We start from the raw sequence: 18,979 nt of genomic DNA on the forward strand, positions 1-18,979 counted from the left end.
CAGTATATGTACCACATTATACTGTGATATATTAATTAATATATTATATATTATGAATCTTATGGTTTACATGAATTGTAAAGCATACGAATTTCAAACTTACTCTGACAGGGTCGAAATAATGTAGTTGTTTTCGGGTAAGGTTACTAAACAAAAATAACTATTGGTACAGTTCTTCTGAGATTATTAAGATTTGGCCCTGAGGGAGACTACAATGTGATATCATTTCAAATGAAAAAATCAGAACTTTTCTGGCATTGTTACATAGAAATGACCCAGGGAATGAGAAATAGTAGTATAACAGATGTTTTATGACCTCACATTTCACACAAGTAATGTATTAGACACATGTGGAAAAGTGAATACATCACAGCTTCAGATAAAGGGCCTCTGAGACCCCACAATCCCTCCCAACTGAACATTTTATGCCTCCACTTAATATTGTTTTTAAAAGACAAAGTGAAGTCAAATTTTATTTGTAATGGGATTTTTACAATACATATTATGAAAGTAGGAGATTATATTTAAACAAGGCAGTGAATCAGATTATTTTGGGCCTGAGAGACAACATCCCTGTCATTCTACTTTACCTTATCGAGGGTGCTGGTCTTCTCAGGGAGGCTGTTTCCCGAGTCTGTGCTGACCAGAGAACCTCGAGAGTCAGCGTGGCGCACAGGACCAATGTTAGGCGTGGAGGTGTGAGGAGAGGCTACGCACAGAAGAAACATAATTCATATAATAAGATCATTCACAGAAACATCTGTTGATAATCTCAATAATACTAGCAGGTGAAAGGCCTGACATGCTGGAAAGGAATGTTTTTCATTTGGTCATCACTCACCAGTTCCTGAGATGACCCCAAATACATCTTTATGAAGGCTGTTGTCAAGGTTACCAACAGGCTTTTGGGGTGTTGCCGTAGAGATGCTGGCAAGATGTTCATCTCGCCCATTCTGAGGAGAAATAACAGAGTTCAAACTAACATTTCAGATGGCATGTGAAATCTAAGCTGCTCAAGAATAGAGAGAGTAAAGGAGAAAATAAAGTACAAAAAGATGATTCACCTGGTTGGTGTTAAAATTAGACGTGTCTCTCACATTTACTCTGTGAACGTTCTCCTGTAGCAACCCAAACAAGGGTAGATAGAGTGTCGACAACCTGGCCTGCTGACTCTGCACAATCATACACAAAAAAATATAGGTTAGCTATTTACCAGTTAAAATCAATGTCTGTTTAAGGCAAGTCAGCTCACTCGGTGAAAATTTCGCCAATGCATCTGGGCACTTAAAAAAAAAAAAGGCAATAGGCACACAAGCACAGTTCCTATAGGGAAAGAACAAAATATCCAAAACAAGATAATAATACATTATACATAATGATAAATAGATAATAATACATTTTTTATGTTTCTTGAGCACCAAATCAGCATATTAGACTGATTTCTGAAGGATCATGTGACACTGAAAACTGGAGACAATGATACTGAAAATTCAGCTTTGCCATCACAGGAATGAATTACATTTTAAAATATATTAAAATTGAAAACAGTTACACAATATTTTCTGTTTTTATTCTATTTTTGATCAAATAAATAATGAATTGGGGAGCATAAGATACTTAAAATAGCAATGACCCTTTTAAGCTCAAATCTGTCAGGATAAACCAGATGGAGAACATTGGAGATTTATCAGCTAAACCACCAAGGTAAGTCGAGCCTTTATCAAAAAGATATCGGAAAGGTGGGCCTTCCAGACTGCATATTGCGATTTCTTCCAGTCAGGTTTCTAGCTACTGTACTATACTGTTTATTAAAATTGACTGAGACCACTTTTCCCAGATATAGATATGTTCATATTTATTTGTTAAGCTAAGTTGCTAAGGCAGTTAAAAATGTAAGAAATCCCTTAAGGGGTTTGTTGCAATTGGGCACTGACCTTTGAGACATAGCGATCGTCAAATGTGTGTTTGATCATCAGACTCTTGAGAACTTGAATGGCAATCTGACGGACTTCCCCAAACTCCTGAAGGGCCCCACACACCTCCCTCAACAACAAACCCACTAGGAAGTGATTCCTGCAGAAATCATCAGTCAGTGAGTAGTCCAACTGCAGATCTATGAAGACACAGAGAAAAGAAAGAGAAAGAAAGACATTACACTGTAGATACTGAATGTAACCTCCAGCTACCTTAAAAACACCAGAGGCACTAGTTGAGAAAAATCCTTTTAATTCCGTAAACAAAATTGTTCTACAGCTTTTTATAATAAAACCAAAAGCATGGCATTGACAAATATGCACCTAAATATCTTCACGGAAGTTATGGTACAGCAAATTACACAGAACACACATACATTAGAAGATATTTCACAGACAGTTATTCAGAAAATACAACAGTTTTAAACACCCACCCACCCAATCAATCAATCAATCAATCAATCAATCAATCAATCAATCAATCAATCAATCAATCAATCAATCAATCAATCAATCAATCAATCAACCATCTAGACTAGAATCTAGACTGATGAATGAATTAGCAACATATGCAAGACAGAGGGGACTAGGTCACTGAAGAGAGACATAGACTGTGTCATTAAGACTAGACACACGAACATTGTTCAGTCACAGGCAAGCAGGACTGCTCACCTACACTTCTGGCATGACTCTCCTTAATGTGACACAGAAAAGCTAGCACACACAAAGAAAGAGGAAACAGTGGAAAGGCATAGCAGAATATGAGCAATAGGCACAGAAAGCCCAAAGGACAGAAGCATCAGAGAGAGGAAGGGAGAGTTCTACTAAATCAAATTTTCCTGATGAACAACTTAACCTTTCAAGAGTGATGTCAGGCAATTTCTTAGGCTATTTCAACAACAGCATGCGGTAGAATATCCCTGTATGTTTACCTTGAAACCTCTGAATGCGGCCCTTCCCAAAAGGCATGGGCAGATTGAGGGGTATATAGTGTTCATGATTACACACTACCCGCAGAAACTCAAACTTAAACTCGTACAGCGTCTGCAAGACACAAAGAGACACAATTATATTATATTATATTGATCAAATAAATGCAGCATTAGTGGTTTTACCGACCACAGACCTTTGAACAGTATATTGTATTATATTACAACACGAATTCCGGAAAAGTTGGGACGTTTTTTAAAACAAAAAGACTTTCATATCACATGAGCCAATATTTTATTCACAACAGAACATAGATAACATAACAAATGTTTAAATGGAGAAATTTTTACATTTTATTCACAAAATGAGCTCATTTCAAATCTGATACCTAGAAAAATATAAGAAATTTCGAAAAGATTCAGCTGGGACAACATCTAGCAACTAATTAAGTTCGTTTATATCAGGTCTGTAACATGATTAGCTATAAAAGGGAAGCAGAGGCTCTCCAATCTGTGAAAGTGCACGTAAAAAGATTGTGGAATACGTTAAACACAATGCTCCTCAACGTCAAATTGCAAAGGCTTTGCAAATCTCATCATCTACAGTGCATAACATCATCAAAAGATTCAGAGAAACTGGAGAAATCTCTGCGTAAGGGACAAGGCTAAAGACCTTTATTGGATGCCCGTGGTCTTCGGGCCCTCAGACGACACTGCATCACTCATCGGCATGATTGTGTCAATGACATTACTAAATGGGCTCAGGAACCACTGTTGGTAAACACAATCCGTCGTGCCATCTGCAGATGCCAATTAAAGCTCTATCATGCAAAAAGGAAGCCATATGTGAACATGGCCCAGAAGCACCGTCCTGTCCTGTGGGCCAAGGCTCATTTAAAATGGACTATTTCAAAGTGGAAAAGTGTTCTATGGTCAGACGAGTCCAAATTTGACATTCTTGTTGGAAATCACGGACACCGTGTCCTCCGGGCAAAAGAGGAGGGAGACCTTCCAGTGTGTTATCAGCTTTCAGTTCAAAAACCAGCACTTCTGATGGTATGGGGGTGCATAAGTGGATACGGTATGGGCAGCTTGCATGTTTTGGAAGGCACTATGAATGCTGAAAGGTATATAAAGGTTTTAGAGCAACATATGCTCCCCTCCAGACGACGTCTATTTCAGGGAAGGTATTTCAGCAGGACAATGCAAAACCACATACTGCAGCTATTACAACAGCATGGCTTCGTCGTAGAAGAGTCCGGGTGCTGAATTGGCCTGATCTTCCACCTATAGAGAATGTTTGGCGCATCATTAAACAAAAAATACGTCAAAGACGACCACAAACTCTTCAGCAGCTGGAAACCTATATAAGGCAAGAATGGGAACCAATTCCAACACCAAAACTCCAGACACTCATGACCTCGATGCCCAGACGTCTTCAAACTGCTTTGAAAAGAAGAGGAGATGCTACACCATGGTAAACATGTCCCCGTTCCAACTTTTTTGAGACCTGTAGCAGGCATCAAATTTTGTGCATAAAATTGTAAAATATCTCCATTTAAACATTTGTTATGTTATCTATGTTCTATTGTGAATAAAATACTGGCTCATGTGATTTGAAAGTATTTTAGGTTTAATTTTATTCAAATTTAAAAAACGTCCCAACTGTTCCAGAATTTGGGTTGTATATTATAGCATTAGACTATAAATAATGACAGGTTTTTTTTTTTCTTTTTTTTTTTACAATTTTAAATTATAGATTAAGATTTCAGAATTAGCACTTTATATAACTACATAGGTTCATTTAACAATATTGTTGTGTACCTTGGGATCTCCAGGTATGAAACAGGTGATGTAATTGTTTATCTGCTTGAAGACAAATCCTCGATCCATAAAGGTAAAACAGCGCTGTACGACAGTTAGTGAGAAAGCACTGTTGTTAAATGATTACTTCAAATTGTCATGCAATGATAAAAGCCTTTTACTGATGAACTGATCAAATACTGATCAGTTTTTCAGAGTATAGATCAATTGCTCATAGTCGAGATAGCAGCTCTTCTTCTGGCGGTACCTTTATGAAGACGGCCAGGCTGTGATTGGCATTGCGGGCAGCATCCAGGTTATCCTTATACTTCTGTGTGATGTGGGGCATCAGCATGTTCACCAGTGTCTCCACAGCATGGTGGAACGAAGCCGTGAATCGCTGGTTCCTGGACAGCTACAAGATATTTTGGTGAAAACTATGGGTACCATGGAATATTCTGTAAGGAGTAGTTCTGAGAGAGGCATATGATTATGTTCACCTTGACCTTGCCACTTTCCATCAGGTACTGTGCCATTGACTTCACCAGGGCTTCAAAAAAATACCACGAATACTGAAACACCAAAGTATACATTTTAACCAATGTCAAATACAACCTTCAGAGATTTAAGAGTGTTAAAACAGAGCGTTGTTTTCAGTACCTTGAGAAGCTTGTTGCTGGTAAGGAAGTCAGTTGAAGGCTTTAAGATGGATGTCATGGCTTTGGCCAGTTCTTCATGCACTGTCTTACTGTTACTGGTTAAATAGGACTCTGTTCTAAACACGTACTGGAATAACATGAAGAAAATCATGTAACCAAGTCTACTTTAGAAATTGCACAAAAAGTAGGACATTGTACATATCCATAACCATGATCAAATGTTTCAGAACTTGATTTACCTTGACATATGACCTCAGGTAGTGTTCTAGACCCTCCTCGTGGCACTGAGCAACAATGTGGACCATGACCCTGCAAGGGAGACAGATGAACAACAAGAGAGCATGTGAGAAACAGAAAGAAGAGGATCCAGTGTTCTGATTTTGGCAACTCCTGCTCTCTCACCTGGTGGTGTTTACAGCCACATCCTCATTACTGGCGTTGGTCAGAACATGAACCAGCTGGTTTAAAATGGTCGGCAGGAAGTTGATCATAACATGACCTTCCATGGCATGAAGACTCTGGGGATTTATGGGTAATGTTTTGTAATTTAGCCCAACATAATAATAATAACTGAATCAGAAGAAACCTGCCTCTCTAACTTTTCTATGCTCACCTTGAGGTATTTGACAAGCTCACCCTCAGCTGGACGGGTGGCACCAGACTGCATACTCTGGAAATGATGGAAAAAATTGTGCAGGTGCTGATCCTGAGGAGATGAAGAGTGATGTTTAAATTACATAGTGGGACTACATTAATAAATAACCTATGACTAATCATAGCAGCCGCAGCATTTGTAGCAGATCTAGACCACCAAGACCAAAAACATTAGCACTGCTGTATTCATTAGCATGCTAAAACTACTCTAAGAGTTGTCATGATTGAAATGTACCTTATTGATCCTGAATGTTAATAACATCATAATTAGGATCTATATCCTTTATAGTCATACCTGAGTGTAGATGGTAGAGACCAGATGTGTGGACACTTTGAAGAGAGGACGTCCTCCATCCACCCACTTTATCTCAGGACTAGAGTGCTGCAAACATAACATCCATAAACACAACATCAATTTTAAATGGTTTATTTTAATTATACTGACAGATCATCCACTGAAAGATCTAATTAGTGTCTCAATTAGTTCTCCTAGACAGCAATGAGATTAAACAAAGGACAAATAGTGACTTTTGATGAAGTTACATGCCTTCTCAGATTTCTTAATTTCATTTTCCTGAGAAAAGAGCTCAGTGATTTTTGTCTCTGTGTATGTGCTAATGTGTTTCAAAAGAGATTTCAACAAAGTCAGAGATTTCAATCCGAACTCAAAGATTCCTAATCAGATTCTCATAGACTCTCTTACAGAATTTTAGGAGAAATATCTGAGTATCTAAAGTTGATTTATCAATGAAACATAACTGTGAACCCCAAAGAGTCTTGGGCTATGAAGCTATGAGCTATGAAAGAGCAACCTCTGAGATATAAAAATTACCTACTGTACGTAAAACTAATACTATGCAATAAGATTCACTAAGACAAAAGGTCAATAATAATTAGATCTTGATATTCACAAAGTATATCCAAATAGCAAATTAGACTATAGACTACACACACAGACACACGTTGACATTTGGTCCACAAATGGCTGCAATTTTTGCCAAGCTGGGAAAGTTTTTGTTATGACTATGCATAGTGGGTTCACCTTGCTTACACCCTCCTGGCAGCTGAGGTAACCATTTGGTAGGTTGGATGCCACAGAGATGAGTTGCTCACTCATAACAACACGACCATCTTTAAGCAGAGGAAGCCAGCCAAAGCCCACTGACAGAGAAACAGACAGAAGTGAGAGTGTGTGAGAGAAAACATTCAGCACAAAGACTGCACTTTCACTGATATGCCTCTCTTTGATAATGCTGCAGAAATATTATGCATAACAAGCTAAAATGCAAGTTCCTGGAGCCCCACCCCATGCCTCAACATATTAGCCTTGTCTGCTTTATTCAGCATGCTGTACCTGGGGTCTCCACTATGTCCCGTTTCTTTGTGCTGCTGTCACAGCTGATGTGGTAAAAAGTGAAGAGAAGGTGATGCTTTTCATGAAGCTGTGTGGGCAACTCGATTTTTATCTGCAGGACATATACACATGAAACAATATGATTAAAAAAAATTTAATGTAAGATCAGTTTGAACATGGTCAATATCTTATATCAATAGAAAAATTAAGTGGGGCCAAAAAGGAAAGAATCCTGAATATTTGAAATATATAAATGTAAACACTGTATACCTAAATCTAATTATACAGTGATATAATCTCTCATATTTGGATAACTGGCGCACTATTATCATTTTACTAAAGAAATTAACTTTAAGTGAAAATTCTTTCATTTTGATACATTTCCCATCACAAATAATAATGTATTACAATCTTATATTATGAACATACAACAATTTGAGTGAAAAGTTCAAATAAAAATGTAACATTTTAAAAAGTTTTTTTTTTTTTTTGCTCTGTTTAAAATGTTTCAAAATCCTAAAATGTTCTGTTTATTTTCTGGTTTAAATTAGATTTAAATTTTAACCCCCAGATGTCTTTCAGCGCCTCATTCATCACCTCATCATAGAACTCTGGGTTTTGCTGGTGGTGCAGTACAGCTGCGTAGGCATGTTTGGTGAAGAGAGGACCTCCTGGACGACCATAGATACACTACACATAACAATGACATGCATAAACATGGAGCAATATTATCTTCTGGTCAAATTAAGTAAATTCTACACTCTTTATAAGTCTTGGGGCAGATTTATACCTTCAAAGGTTGAGCATCCTCTTCATCCGACTCTCTGAATTCCACACATACTGCAATGTTCCTCGCCTGAGTCATATAAGAGAAAGAAAAAACATTACAACTTACTGTCAAATCTCTAAGTGCAAACTTTATGAGTGGCAGGTGTAAACATAGCTTTCATTACACTGGCATCTCATATGTCAATACCTCTGGCAGAAGGCACTCATTTTGCAAGAAAATGCTAATGCTAAAAATGCTAAATGCTAATGTACCTTGGCGAAAGACTTCTGGTTGTCATATTTGAGGTGCTTGGGATAGACATATAGATGATTGTTGTAGGTGGTGAAAGGTTGAGAGCACTTGGCAATACAGGGAACAAACTCCTCCACCTCCAACAGAACACCATTGCTTGGCCCATTAGTTTCAAAAGGCCTCACTGGAATGTAGGATGGAGTGACACAATCTAGCCAACGGAGAGGAACAATTTGTGTTCAAGTGACCAAGTGTGCATGAGATTAGGGTTACATTAACAAATATTTTGAAGACTTACTAGCCATATCAGGAGGGACATTATCAATGGTCACATCCAGGTTACCCAAGATGACAGGTAATTTAGCCATCTTCTCAGGTCTGTGGATACAATTTTGATATACTGTATACAGTATGTTTATTTTAGAAGCTCTGTAGGAGGACTGAAAAAATGCCCCTCTAAGAAGTACTACAAAACACATTCCTAACAGTGGGACCATCCACAGCTGGAAATACACTGCAGAAGAATATGATGTTCTGAAAATACTTCCATTTAAAATCCATTTACACTCTTTCCCCGCCAGTGTTTTTAAAAAAGTTGCCCCCAGAATATTTTGTTGTATGAATATCTGCACATGCATTATATCAAAAGAGTATCTGCTTTTAAACAAAAAAAGCGTTTTATTCTAGCTTAATTCATTCTTTTTTTATCAACACTTGAATGTGGGTAAGTTTCATTAAAAAAAACATATGTGTATATTTCAAAGCAAAAAAACAAACAAACGGGGTTTTGTCTACATCCAGATTGGATTCAGAACGATAATCAAAACATAGATGGATTGATCGAGTCCATCAACAAAGCTTGCACAGTCCTATAGCTCGTCCTGGGTCGACATTTCTCTTTCGGTAACATTATGCAGTTTTGATTTATATTCTGTTTAATGTTGTTGATAATCGTGTTATTTTACATATGCAATGCATACATATACCATCGCTTGTTTCTGCTTCTTCTTCGCCTGTGTTTTGATTAGGAGATTCAGTACTCTTACAAAAGATGTGTAATAGCGCCCTCTACCGTATAACAGTGAAAACACAGAAAGCTGGAAATTCACGTAAATGGCTGGGAAGCGTTATCTCATAAGTATAAATTCTGTCAATCAATGGTGGGGAAAGAGTAAATAGATTGAGACTACTGTAAAAGGGACAAGAAACATCACAGTGAAGACAAGTCTGATGACTTGAGGTGAATACTGACTTCCTAAAATCCGCCAGCAGTTTGAAAAGATCCTCTTCTGAGAGTTTATTACTGTCTTGCCGGTACAGCGCGGAGAACCGAGCGCTTTTATCCAGAGTCCCTGAGGCATCCTTAAACACAGGCCTGTGGAAAAGAACAATAAAGAGATTAAATATTGAGATTGACACAACACACAGAAAGAAGAACAGAGCATTTCCAGACAGTTTTGTCTCACCGGGCTGCCCATGCAAAAGGCATCCTGTATTGGCCCAGTCTGCTGCAGGCCATCTTGGCATTCTTTAAAACCTTCTGAGCAACCTGTGAAGCAAAACACACACAGTGTTCCCCACAACCTCTCAAGAGACATTTTATTAACAGTAAACTGGGCAGATAGCATGTTCCTGTGAGCCTTGCGGGAGTTTTAGTTGGTAACGTAGAGTAGATTTTGGCAGGATATTGCAAGGGTCATTGTGGGATGTGGTAGAATTGTTTTCTAGTTTATGAATCCTAAGCCCAGATTATCCTTCTCCTTATCCCTGTAATAAGCACTTAGTGTTTTGATTGACATAGTATATTTGGTACTTCTGTTGTGTTTGTGTATATGTTTGGATCAGCTGTGTTGTTTATGCACTGTGTGTGTGTGTGTGGTTATGTTAGGCCCATTGCCTTGCTGGAGTCGGAGCTCTTCATGTAGGGCTCAGCGCAGTGGGTAATGCCTCCTTGCAGAACTTTCTCGATTCGTGCAACCAGAAAGATGTCAGGGTGAGGACACGTCACAGAGAAGACACCCTAAAACAAAAATGAGACACATGGACTTCTCTTACTGAAAGGATTGTGCATTTTATTTATGTATAGTTTTTCCAAATAAGGATGTCCCCAAAGGGAGGTTAGATATAGCTAACTTCTGCGGACAAACTGTCCCTAAAGCATAGCTAAGTAATCACTAACACACACACGTTGGGTTTCATGTTTTATGGGGACAATCCATAGACATAATGATTTTTATACTAGAAAAACGACATATTCTTACAGCTATATATATCCTAACCCTATCTATCTATCCATCCATCTATCCATCTATAATGTTCAGCCCTCTTACTTTTCTGGGGTACTGCAGCATCCCCTCCAGCAGTTCACTAAGCAGCATTTCTCCATGAGGAGTGTCCACCCCTCCGTTTATCTGCACGCCTGGTGGTGGGATCATGGATCGGACCAGTGGGTGGTTTAGATCCACGTGAAAATCTGCAGATATTTTTCTACTGTTCTGCACGTCAAACAGGGAGAGAACCACGAAGAAGGGCTCCACCTGAAGAAAACAGTGAGAGCTGCATCTAACCTTACGAAACAAAAATATATGGGAATATACTGGAAAATATAATGTAATTTATGACATAATACATTTCCATTTATAGGAAACTTTTCAATATACTGCTATATATGGACCAGTATGACCATGTATATATTATTCAAAAGTATATCAATATAGGAAAAGCAGCAATTCCTAATGTATTATTCAATATATTGTAATATATTAACATAATATATTCTTCTGTATATACAACAGATAATTTAATATATTGATCATTCATACATAAGCAAATATATTTTCTTTTCACAAGGATAATCTGTACCAGAAGTGTGTGTTGAGCTAAGGTTGACATGTTGGACCGCTCTAACAAACAGAGTCATTTTTAAAGCGCCACAGAGGCACAGTATTTATACTCATAGCCTATTGAGAACTCAAGTCTTCTATGTGTGTGTGCAAATTAAATTGAAATAGGAGAAAGGGGTTTAACATTCAAATAATTACACATTACCTTTATGTAATCATGTACAGGGCTGACTTATCAATATACACACAATTCTCCCTTTCCCAAGGAGTTTGGCTGGTTGCCACAACACATCCCTCATCAGAGACAGCGATACTTAGCCAAAGAAAAGAGCTTTATAACCACAGAACCACCGTGATTGTGTGTGAATCTTACGTTAGTAGTAGGTCCCTCCTCATTCTCTGCTACACAGCTCTGAAGGTTGAAAGACAGATCATTGCAGCTGACCAAAACTCTCTTCCCAAACTTCTCCTCAAACTGCTTCACATCAGGTTCGATGCCAGACAAATCGAGTCTCTACAAGCCAAAACACACACACACAGAGCTCAAAACCAGTAGCTCACCCTGTGATTTAATGGACTGTTTATTATTGGAGCTGTGACTCACCTGTGTGTCAGGGTCCAGAGTGAAGAGTTTCAGACGAGTCTCACTCCTCATCTTGGTCTCAATGTCTCTCGCACTCTAAAAAGCAAAAACAGGATGGCAATCACTAATTACTGCATCTGATTGTGTTTCCTGTTCCAGCATATTGTATGACAAAAAATACTTATTATTATTTTGTCTTGGTTTCCAGTAAAATATCGAAACATCCTTAAAATCAGCATGAAACGGATGTTGCATTAGTCTTTTTATTCCTATTATGACGTATATCCGAGTGAAACAGCTTCTCGAACAAGAAAAAATGTAGGGCGGAACTTGATTTTGTCCATCGAGAATTGATTGGATGGTTGTGTAAAGCCTGTAAACACGTCATCAGAAAAGAGAAGAGATACTGGTGTGAGTGGAATTTATTTTGATTTAATATTACGAGGGCACATTAATAAAAAATGTAAATAATAATAATGATGTGCACGGATAAATCATTTATAATAAATACTGCAATATTCCTTAAATAGAAATTGTCAATTTTGATTTCATGGTGACTTTAAAACAAGATGAATGATATTCTGACTTGTTTCCAAACAATATACATTTAAATGATAAATAAATATTATAATAAATTATAAATAGATTTATTGTCATATAGGCAATCTGTTTTGCTGTGTATACCATAATAAATGAAGGTAAAATTAAGATTAAAAAAGAAAAATAGCCTTTTTAAAATTAATAAAAACATTTTTTTTGCCATTATTATTATTAAATAAACTATTGCATTTTTTTAAAGATAATATTCTCAAAAAAAATGTTGTATTATCTCTATTTACACAATTTAGCTCCACAAGAAATGTATTTTTCTGTATGAATGTTTGGATATTTTTACTGGAGAAAAAGGCACAAAAAAATACTACAAAACTATTGACCAACATGGAAGTGATCATGGGATGTGAGAAAATATCCTGACGTTAGCGAGAAGCGGCGCCTAGACGATTGATTCCAGGGAGGAGAGAGAAGGAGGACAGGAGAATAAAGAGCAAGAGAGAGAGAGATGTGATGCGAGAGATGAGAAAGACTATGTGTGTGTGTGTGTGTGTGTGTGTGTGTGTCTCTCCAAAGTGTGGGTGGTTCATTGTGGAATGGTTGGAAAACATTAGCCGAGAAGACTCAGGGTGGGTGGAAAAACTGTGGATGTGTAGAGAGAGGGCAGACAGTGAGGACGCCAGCATTGAGATCATACTACAGCCAAGACACAGGAGCCGAAAAGCAGTATTTACCCACACACACCCTGTGAAACTGTAGATGATTTGTATAATCAGCTAATCAGGACATACTATGTCTACACGTTCACAATACCTGGAAACTGTCCTGAAAATTCCCTGGTGATATGTCTGTCTTGCCCAGCTCATCGTCTGTGTGAGAGAAAACACACATGCTGTACTGAAACTCTCAAAACCAGCAAACTCAGTGGTACAGCACACAGCCGTGAGTCTCAATGTCTAAATCAACATGTTGTGACTGTGCAAACGGCCAGATAACAGTGTCAAATCATAATAACAAACACTAAAATGTGGGTGCTCAAACATTAAAGCTGTCAAACTACATTTGTATGATGTGAGTGGGTGTTGTGGGTGGTTGATAGCACAGCTATACACTTTCTAAGGTGTTCTGAGTGGTTTTAATCGTTCATATCTGTGGTTACTAGATAGTTTTGGGTGATTGCTAGGGTGTTGCTAGGGTGGTTTCTAGGGCATTACTATGCTATAATTTCTAAAGTATTCTGTCTTAAATTAATATCTCCGGTACGTGCTGTATATCTGTATATGTGGTTGTTAGAGTGTTTTGTTTGATTGCTAGGGTGTTGTTAGGGTATTGTGGGTGGTTGTTAAGGCATTGCTATATGGTTTCTAAGGTGTTCCGAGTGGCTTTAAATATGTTCAAATCATGTTTGTAGGATGTTCTGGTTAGTTCCTTTCTGTCCCAAGATATTCAGCGCCCTAAATATGACACAGGTTCCTCTTTCAAGGGATTTTTTTCCCCTTTTCTCTTCAGCAATCTACATGATTTGAGGTATCATTCGTGGCTACAGCACATTGCGGGACAAGTTAGGCACCAAAATTAACTTAAACTTAAATTATTTTTTTTGTTCTTCAAATACCAAACCCTAATTATGACTAATAGCAACAGTCATGCTGTAATTAGTTAATTTGGTTCTGCACTCTGATTGGTCAGCAGGTGTTTGTTGTTTTATACTAGGCGAGAAGAAAGGAATGTGCTGTCTCCTTTGAAACTCATCAAAAGTAAATAAAGACTCCCAACCTCCTCTCCAGTGTGAAATCCGAAGGGTTTAAGAGGTGTTAAGTGTTACTGTTTGTGTATGGCTATGTGTGCGTCAGTCCAGGAGTGTTGGATATATGCATCTATCCATTAAAAGACGTTTAAAGAGTGGGTGGTCTCTTCAAAGAAAACATACACATATAGGAAACACAACCACTCAGCTGGCTCTTCAAATACACGTCTGTGCGCTCAAACTGTGTCAACAACCTTGTATTATCGTATAGTAATGTATCAACACAGTCCACCTATGTCATACATGACATCAGACACACACATCTGTGAATTGCACACACTCTTACTGGCCCAAACACATACCATCGTGCAGTTCTCCGTTCCTCCTCTCCTGCATGGCGAGCTCAAAACTGCTGTGGAGGATCTTGTTGAGAGTGCTGATCCAGTCATCCATCTCTCCTTCACCGTCTGCAGCCAGAAGATACGTGCTTTTATCCTGCATCTTCAGCTCAAACGCAAAACGCCGCACTTTACTGTTCTGCACACAGACAAACGGTGACAGAGAAAGAGACATTTCTAATCACATCACTGGCAGTGAATAGCATAGCTCAGATCTTGGCAAATCTGAGCACAGTCTTCTCAAACTCATTTCTGTAGAAAAGCGGGGTATTTTTTTGTGGGAGAAAAATCTGAAAAGCAGGAGACTCTACACTTGATCATTTAATCTCATTGCTGTCTAGAAGACAAAATAAGACATAAGAGATCTCATTTGTGACTTTTCTTTCCTATGGGAATGTGAGAGCACCAGAGACTTTGGGATGATTTTTCACTTAATGCATTTATGATGAATTTACACCAGAAATGACTCTGGAAAATATATCTATCCTGCAGGAGCTGAAAGCCATTTATTCCCGGACGCCTGCTGAGGAATATCTGGACGCTTTGCATGTGCACCTGTTGAAATGTTTAGGTTTTGGAGCTAGAAATAACTTTTACTATTTCTCTTTTGTCCGAAATGTGGAAAACGGACAAAATGTCAAAAAACAGATGTCGAAAACAGATAAAACGGGTTGTGCATACCAAAGGAATACTTTAAGGAGGGCTGGTGAATCGAGGAATGCGATCACATTTGCACACACACACACACAAACACACACTGAGCACACCACAGAGTGGAAATATTTGACCCTGGGAGAAATAATGCGTAAATTAAGCTGGACTTTATCTTTCTCTTTCTCTGCAACCCCGAGTAGCCCCATCTGAGGAACTGACCATCCAAACACTTATATCCCCTCTTGGGTGAGACAAAGGAAGAGACTCATGAGGATGTTATTAGAGATCTGAACTCCTTTTATAAACTGCTTTGTACTGCAGTAAATACACAAAACAAAGCATTTATTCTTCAGGCGCCCTTATGAACTTTAAAGGAATGTTCCAGGTTCAATACAAGTTTAGCTCTATCGATAACGTTTGTGGAGCAAAGTTAGAATTCTAGCTTAAATTCGCTCCTTCGTTTAAAAAAAAAGAAGCAAAAAATTACAGAAGAATAAGTTACAATAGAAGTAAACAGAGCAATAAACATAAATAACATTCTTTACACACTGAATAAATGTGTAAACTTCTCAACTTTTTACACATCTTAATCACATTGCAAATATTTGTTCTTATTTTTTATGTACTTTGAAATATTGTTTATGAATATAACTTTTTAGGGAGTCACACCACATGACATTTTACAACATTCTACAAATAACTTTAACTAACCTTGAACTTAATTAACCTTGAAGTTAACTAATTTTGAACTAACCTTTATTCCAAATAATATGCTATTTTAAGAGTTTTGGTAGGGGATATTTCATGTTTTATGTTTATTTTTTCTTCTGCAGATTTAGACTTTATTTTAGTTAAACTATTCTTAGAAACATTTTATAAAAATATTTATTTGATAAAAATTAAAGATTATTATATATACTATAAGTAACTATAAGTACTATAATACTATAAGTATTTTTTTTCCTCACAAATTTCTTGAGATTTTTTACTTTATGCCCCCAGAAAATATCAAAATTAATTTTCTGAAGTTGGAAACATGTTAATCATACATATGTTGTCACGGTTCATGGATTCATTGACTCTCCCTCTCTATGTGTGTGCGTGTTGAGTGAATGGGCGTGGCTCATCAGCTGGCTCGTTATCCACTGATGAGCCGATCAGCGCCAGCTGTTCTGAATGAGGATGTCCTATTTATTGTTTGATCACTCGTCTTGTCTTTGTCAGATGGTTGTGGAGGTTCTCCTGGATCTGTGCTTTGTTCTTCTGTTCCAGTCCTGTTTCCGTGTTGGTTCTACGACGCTTCACCGAGGATCATCTCTTCCACATGGATCTGCATTCCGCCCACTGAGTCCCTGCATTACCAAGTCTGCCCGAGGATTTCTGCCACTCCAGTCTGAGTTTGCCTGAGGATCATCTGCTATTTCTACACTGAGCTCGCATGAGAATTATCTGCTATTTCTACACTGAGTAATTCCTGTGAATTCTGCCTGTCAATTTGAGCTTCTTGTCTTCTCTTTTTGACTGTAATAAATACCTATTCACTCGCATCTGAATCCTTGACTATTTTCTAGCGCCCCATGACATATGTCTTTTCAAGTCACTAAATGAGGTTTTATTTAACAAAGTTCGGGAGGAGCAGGTTCAGATAATTAACCAAATTATGCACAGCTGGAGATGACAGAGTATAAATTCACAGCAGACCTATCTCTGTTCATTGAAAGTTTGTCAGCATCCCTCCTCCACCCCATCTCCTCACTTCCAGTTCCATCTACACTTCCAGTTCCATCTACACTTACCAACTGGGGGGAGTACTTTGGGTTCGGGCCTAACTCCGAGCTCGGAGCCCTCCCCCCGGACAGCACGCCAAATACGCATAAACTTATCGTATTAATTATATGTAGATGTGAACTCGTGAAATATACTAATATAAATAATTAACTACCATAGTACAATGCGTCGTTGGAGACACTAACCAACTAGTCATTTTCTAAAAAAAACGTAGTAACATGGTCGACCTCTGTCATTTGAGGTGGAGGTGTAATAACTTCTGCTAATTAATCTTTTCGAGATCTCAGGCGCCTAATGACTACTTTACTGTTTTTGTTCCATGTCATTTTGCTGTATTTGATGTTTGATTCATCGCGGATTCCCTCATCATACCTCGAAGATACCTTGTGCATTTTATGCACATGTGCACTCTTCAAAAACGCTGCTAACTGTTATTTAAATAGAATGGAAGATATAGAATGTACTGATTGTTACTTTACTTATTGTGCCCAAGAGCATTATCTATTTCAGTCCACATGTAATTTAACAAGAAACTATGCTTCTAACCACAGCTCAAGAGCTGTAGTAACTTCCAACCACGTAAGTTTGCGATGCTGTTTGCGAATGTTCATTGGAACTATGGTTTCAGGAAACGGCATATCGGTGAACTATGTTGGTAATGACGGAACTTGCGAACATAGTTGGCTAACAATGCATTCGGGAAACACAACCCAGGACAACAATCTGAGCATCAATGTCATTGATTCTTATACTGATAGTTACCTGGATGACACCCATGCATGAGTCCAGGAAGATGGTTCCCTTGGGTTCTTTAGATATTTTCTCATCTTTGTAAAAGTTCAAGTTGTATGATCCATCTCCCAGCTGAGTCAAGTGGAAATACCTTCTCTTAAAAGACTAAAGGGAAAGAAATTTGGGAGAAAAAAAAACAACACAAAAAGCATTCAATGAAAACAGCAGATTTAAACACGCTATGTTTAGATGAAAAACTAGTGACTGTTCTAAAAATAACGCTTAGGGGTAAGGGACCATGGGAAAATGAATTAGTGAGAACTGGAAGTTGGTGCAGCCCCACTTCCTGTCTATGACATGGTGAGCACAGATCTGCTAAGAGGAGGACAGGGTCAGGGTTTGCTTTGCTCTGTCCATGACTGAAAACAACCAGCTGAACACAATGCTATGCAGAAACTGCACCCCGCGGCACTTCTCGTATGCATGGATCCAGTGTCAAGACTGTGAATTTATGGCGTGCTCCTTTTGATATGGTGTCAACTTTTTTAACATCTCTGTAATTTTTTTTTTTTTTTTTGTGTGTCTACATTCTGTTTGTATTTTATTTGTATATTCTTGAAGTCTACCAGGGGTTGGATGGTGTGGGGTGGGTTCCAGATTTGTATAGATGCTTTTTGCTTTACATTTTTGTATTTCTTGACCTTAAAAAAGAAAACTCAATAAACAGTTGTTAACAAAAAAAAAAGAAACTTGATTTGATGGCTATGTTTGGAATGACTCACTACCATACTACTTTTTTTGCAGTGTGCAGTATGAATATCATGCACAATATGAAAATCTCATGTATATATGAACATTTTTCAAAATGTGCAGTACACTGCTTGGAATAATACATCCCACAATGCATTGCACTCCACTAGACCTTTCAAGTGTGACTATAATGATATGGAATTAATATCAACCATAATTTCAACCTGAATTAAAATGAAAAGTAAAAAAAAATATATATATTTTTGAGATAATAACTGAATGTCACTTGCTGAATAAAGCATGAATTAAGCGTGCACTGGTTTTCATTCTAATTTTTCATTTAGAAATTGCTAGTAAATTCCATAATTAATAACAAAGAAACAACAAGTAACTAATTGAATTAAATGTGAAATTCTGAAAGACTGAAAAAGTATTTTCTTGTAAAGCATACTCCAATAGACTTTGCTTTATTTACAACTTCGAACAATTATTTTTACAGTGTGGTGACAGCAATACAGCCTACTACTTTTTGAAAAGTT

At 37.8% G+C, this 18,979-nt stretch overlaps 1 protein-coding gene across 3 annotated transcripts in view; it reads right to left on the reverse strand.

The window, feature by feature from the left end:
- The window catches only part of dock9b (dedicator of cytokinesis 9b), a 169,928-nt gene that overhangs the window by 20,536 nt on the left and 130,413 nt on the right, over positions 1-18,979 (reverse strand). For all 3 annotated transcript variants that reach the window (XM_084425011.1, XM_084425010.1, XM_084425012.1), the window contains exons 7-34: positions 17,721-17,855; positions 14,481-14,655; positions 13,185-13,240; positions 11,841-11,915; positions 11,610-11,750; positions 10,724-10,930; positions 10,291-10,413; positions 9,860-9,942; positions 9,646-9,768; positions 8,692-8,771; positions 8,414-8,604; positions 8,163-8,228; positions 7,970-8,062; positions 7,373-7,484; positions 7,061-7,179; positions 6,314-6,400; positions 5,978-6,070; positions 5,767-5,882; positions 5,604-5,673; positions 5,366-5,491; positions 5,206-5,277; positions 4,974-5,120; positions 4,727-4,810; positions 2,906-3,017; positions 1,935-2,113; positions 1,065-1,172; positions 842-953; positions 591-709 (exon numbers count right to left, since the gene is read on the reverse strand). In XM_084425011.1, coding sequence (XP_084281137.1) covers positions 591-709; positions 842-953; positions 1,065-1,172; positions 1,935-2,113; positions 2,906-3,017; positions 4,727-4,810; positions 4,974-5,120; positions 5,206-5,277; positions 5,366-5,491; positions 5,604-5,673; positions 5,767-5,882; positions 5,978-6,070; positions 6,314-6,400; positions 7,061-7,179; positions 7,373-7,484; positions 7,970-8,062; positions 8,163-8,228; positions 8,414-8,604; positions 8,692-8,771; positions 9,646-9,768; positions 9,860-9,942; positions 10,291-10,413; positions 10,724-10,930; positions 11,610-11,750; positions 11,841-11,915; positions 13,185-13,240; positions 14,481-14,655; positions 17,721-17,855 — 3,204 coding nt within the window. The remainder of the gene's footprint in view (positions 1-590; positions 710-841; positions 954-1,064; positions 1,173-1,934; positions 2,114-2,905; positions 3,018-4,726; positions 4,811-4,973; positions 5,121-5,205; positions 5,278-5,365; positions 5,492-5,603; positions 5,674-5,766; positions 5,883-5,977; positions 6,071-6,313; positions 6,401-7,060; positions 7,180-7,372; positions 7,485-7,969; positions 8,063-8,162; positions 8,229-8,413; positions 8,605-8,691; positions 8,772-9,645; positions 9,769-9,859; positions 9,943-10,290; positions 10,414-10,723; positions 10,931-11,609; positions 11,751-11,840; positions 11,916-13,184; positions 13,241-14,480; positions 14,656-17,720; positions 17,856-18,979) is intronic.

The sequence above is a fragment of the Rutilus rutilus genome, assembly GCF_951802725.1.
Source record: "Rutilus rutilus genome assembly, chromosome: 12".
In the NCBI taxonomy this organism is placed as follows: Eukaryota; Metazoa; Chordata; class Actinopteri; order Cypriniformes; family Leuciscidae; genus Rutilus; species Rutilus rutilus.